Source organism: Sinocyclocheilus anshuiensis, unplaced genomic scaffold, assembly GCF_001515605.1.
Source record: "Sinocyclocheilus anshuiensis isolate Anshui unplaced genomic scaffold, SAMN03320099.WGS_v1.1 scaffold354, whole genome shotgun sequence".
In the NCBI taxonomy this organism is placed as follows: domain Eukaryota; kingdom Metazoa; phylum Chordata; class Actinopteri; order Cypriniformes; family Cyprinidae; genus Sinocyclocheilus; species Sinocyclocheilus anshuiensis.
Genome location: NW_015544195.1, coordinates 447,341 through 448,821, shown reverse-complemented (window position 1 = coordinate 448,821; position 1,481 = coordinate 447,341). Strand labels below are relative to the sequence as shown.

The following is a 1,481-nucleotide window of genomic DNA, read 5'->3' as shown; positions in this document are numbered from 1 at the left end:
TATATATATATATATATACTTTTTCCTTTTCTATTTGTTTTATATTTCAGTGCTTAGTAATGTGCCACTGATTGTGCGTGCATCTATTAATCATTTTGAGTCTAATATCATCCCATAGGTTAACTTGTAGACAAGAGAATAACAACTAGGGCACATAGTGGCTACTACATGGCTAATAGGATTATGTCCCTAAGAGGTGGGGTGTAAACACACCGGCGCTGTCTCAAAAACCTACTGAGCTGCCTAGTTACACAACGTTTTAGGACATTATAAGCGCATTTTGGGGCAGCCGGTGCACACACCGAAACACTTCCAGACTCCTGAGATGGCCAAAGTTGCATGCAGCACGCGCCTTGTCTATGATTAACAATTGCTTTCTAGTTAGGTAGCTCACTTGATTGTGAAACACATCCGCAGACCGCTAGGGCTGAAGTCATGTGTGAGGTGGTGCTAGTTGTGGTGTGTAAAGAGGAAGCGCTTCGCTGACAGAGGCTTGGACACACGAAGACGCTGCTGCTGTGATGAGTGAAGATGTCTCCACAGAGAGTGTTCGCGCTGCCCAGACAGCGTTCCCTGCTGCTGCCCGCCGTCATCAACCCATTCGTGCACGACCTTAAGTTAACCAAAGCCGATAAAATCAAAGTGAGTGCTGCTCTCCATTTATGACATGCCTGTCAATATTATTCTTCACTGACGTCATTCAGGTCTTCATCGTATTAATGTATTCACTTCTATTTGATTTGCCTATGATCCGTTTTCCTTTGCATTGCATGAACTCTCTTATTTTCTCCTTCCTCGATAATTGATAAATCTTACTGGTTGAATAGGGAAAAGGACTAGCAAATGCTCTCAACAAATGTAGAAAATGTTTTATTAGTGAGATTAGTAAACAAATGAGAAATACAATTCCCTCTGTGCTGCCGAAAGTGTTTAAATTATGTTACTTCTTGTATGTTACAATTTTAAACGGTGTTACCGTTTTTGTAATAAGGGAAAATCACGCAGTAACGCAGTTCACAACACGTGGTAGAGAGAATGTTATAAATGTTGCATTTCTGATCATTTAAAATAGTTAATAAGATGTTTTTACTACAGTATAGGATATCAATCTAATAGATAGTGGGACAGTAGGGTATTATGGTATGCTTTTAATTGTTGAACACAATCAAGATCTCTGACACTATGTTTAAAATGAGCTAGTTTACATGCTTGGTCGGTGTTTCTCAACCTTTCCCAACACAATATTTGAGGTAACCCAACCCCCTCTTATATGCTTAGCTATTTTAGTTTTTTTTTTTACTATATGTCAAAGATGCTTTTTCAGACTATTTTGTTTTCTGATTCCAGACATTTTAAAAAAAGTGTATGTTCTTCAATAAAAGTATAAAAATATATATTATATTTACTTATTATTATTATTATTATTAATTTAGATTAGTATATATGAAGAGTTCAGATGCAAAAGCCTCTAAGTGCCATCC

The 1,481-nt window shown here is 37.4% G+C and overlaps 1 protein-coding gene across 2 annotated transcripts in view; it reads left to right on the top strand.

Annotated features, from left to right (window-relative positions):
* The first annotated feature begins 252 nt into the window (after window positions 1–252).
* The window catches only part of LOC107696694 (lysophosphatidylcholine acyltransferase 2), a 13,394-nt gene continuing 12,165 nt past the window's right edge, over window positions 253–1,481 (top strand). For both annotated transcript variants that reach the window (XM_016497154.1, XM_016497153.1), the window contains exon 1: window positions 253–642. In XM_016497154.1, the coding sequence (XP_016352640.1) occupies window positions 532–642 (111 nt within the window). In that variant the 5' untranslated portion in view covers window positions 253–531. The remainder of the gene's footprint in view (window positions 643–1,481) is intronic.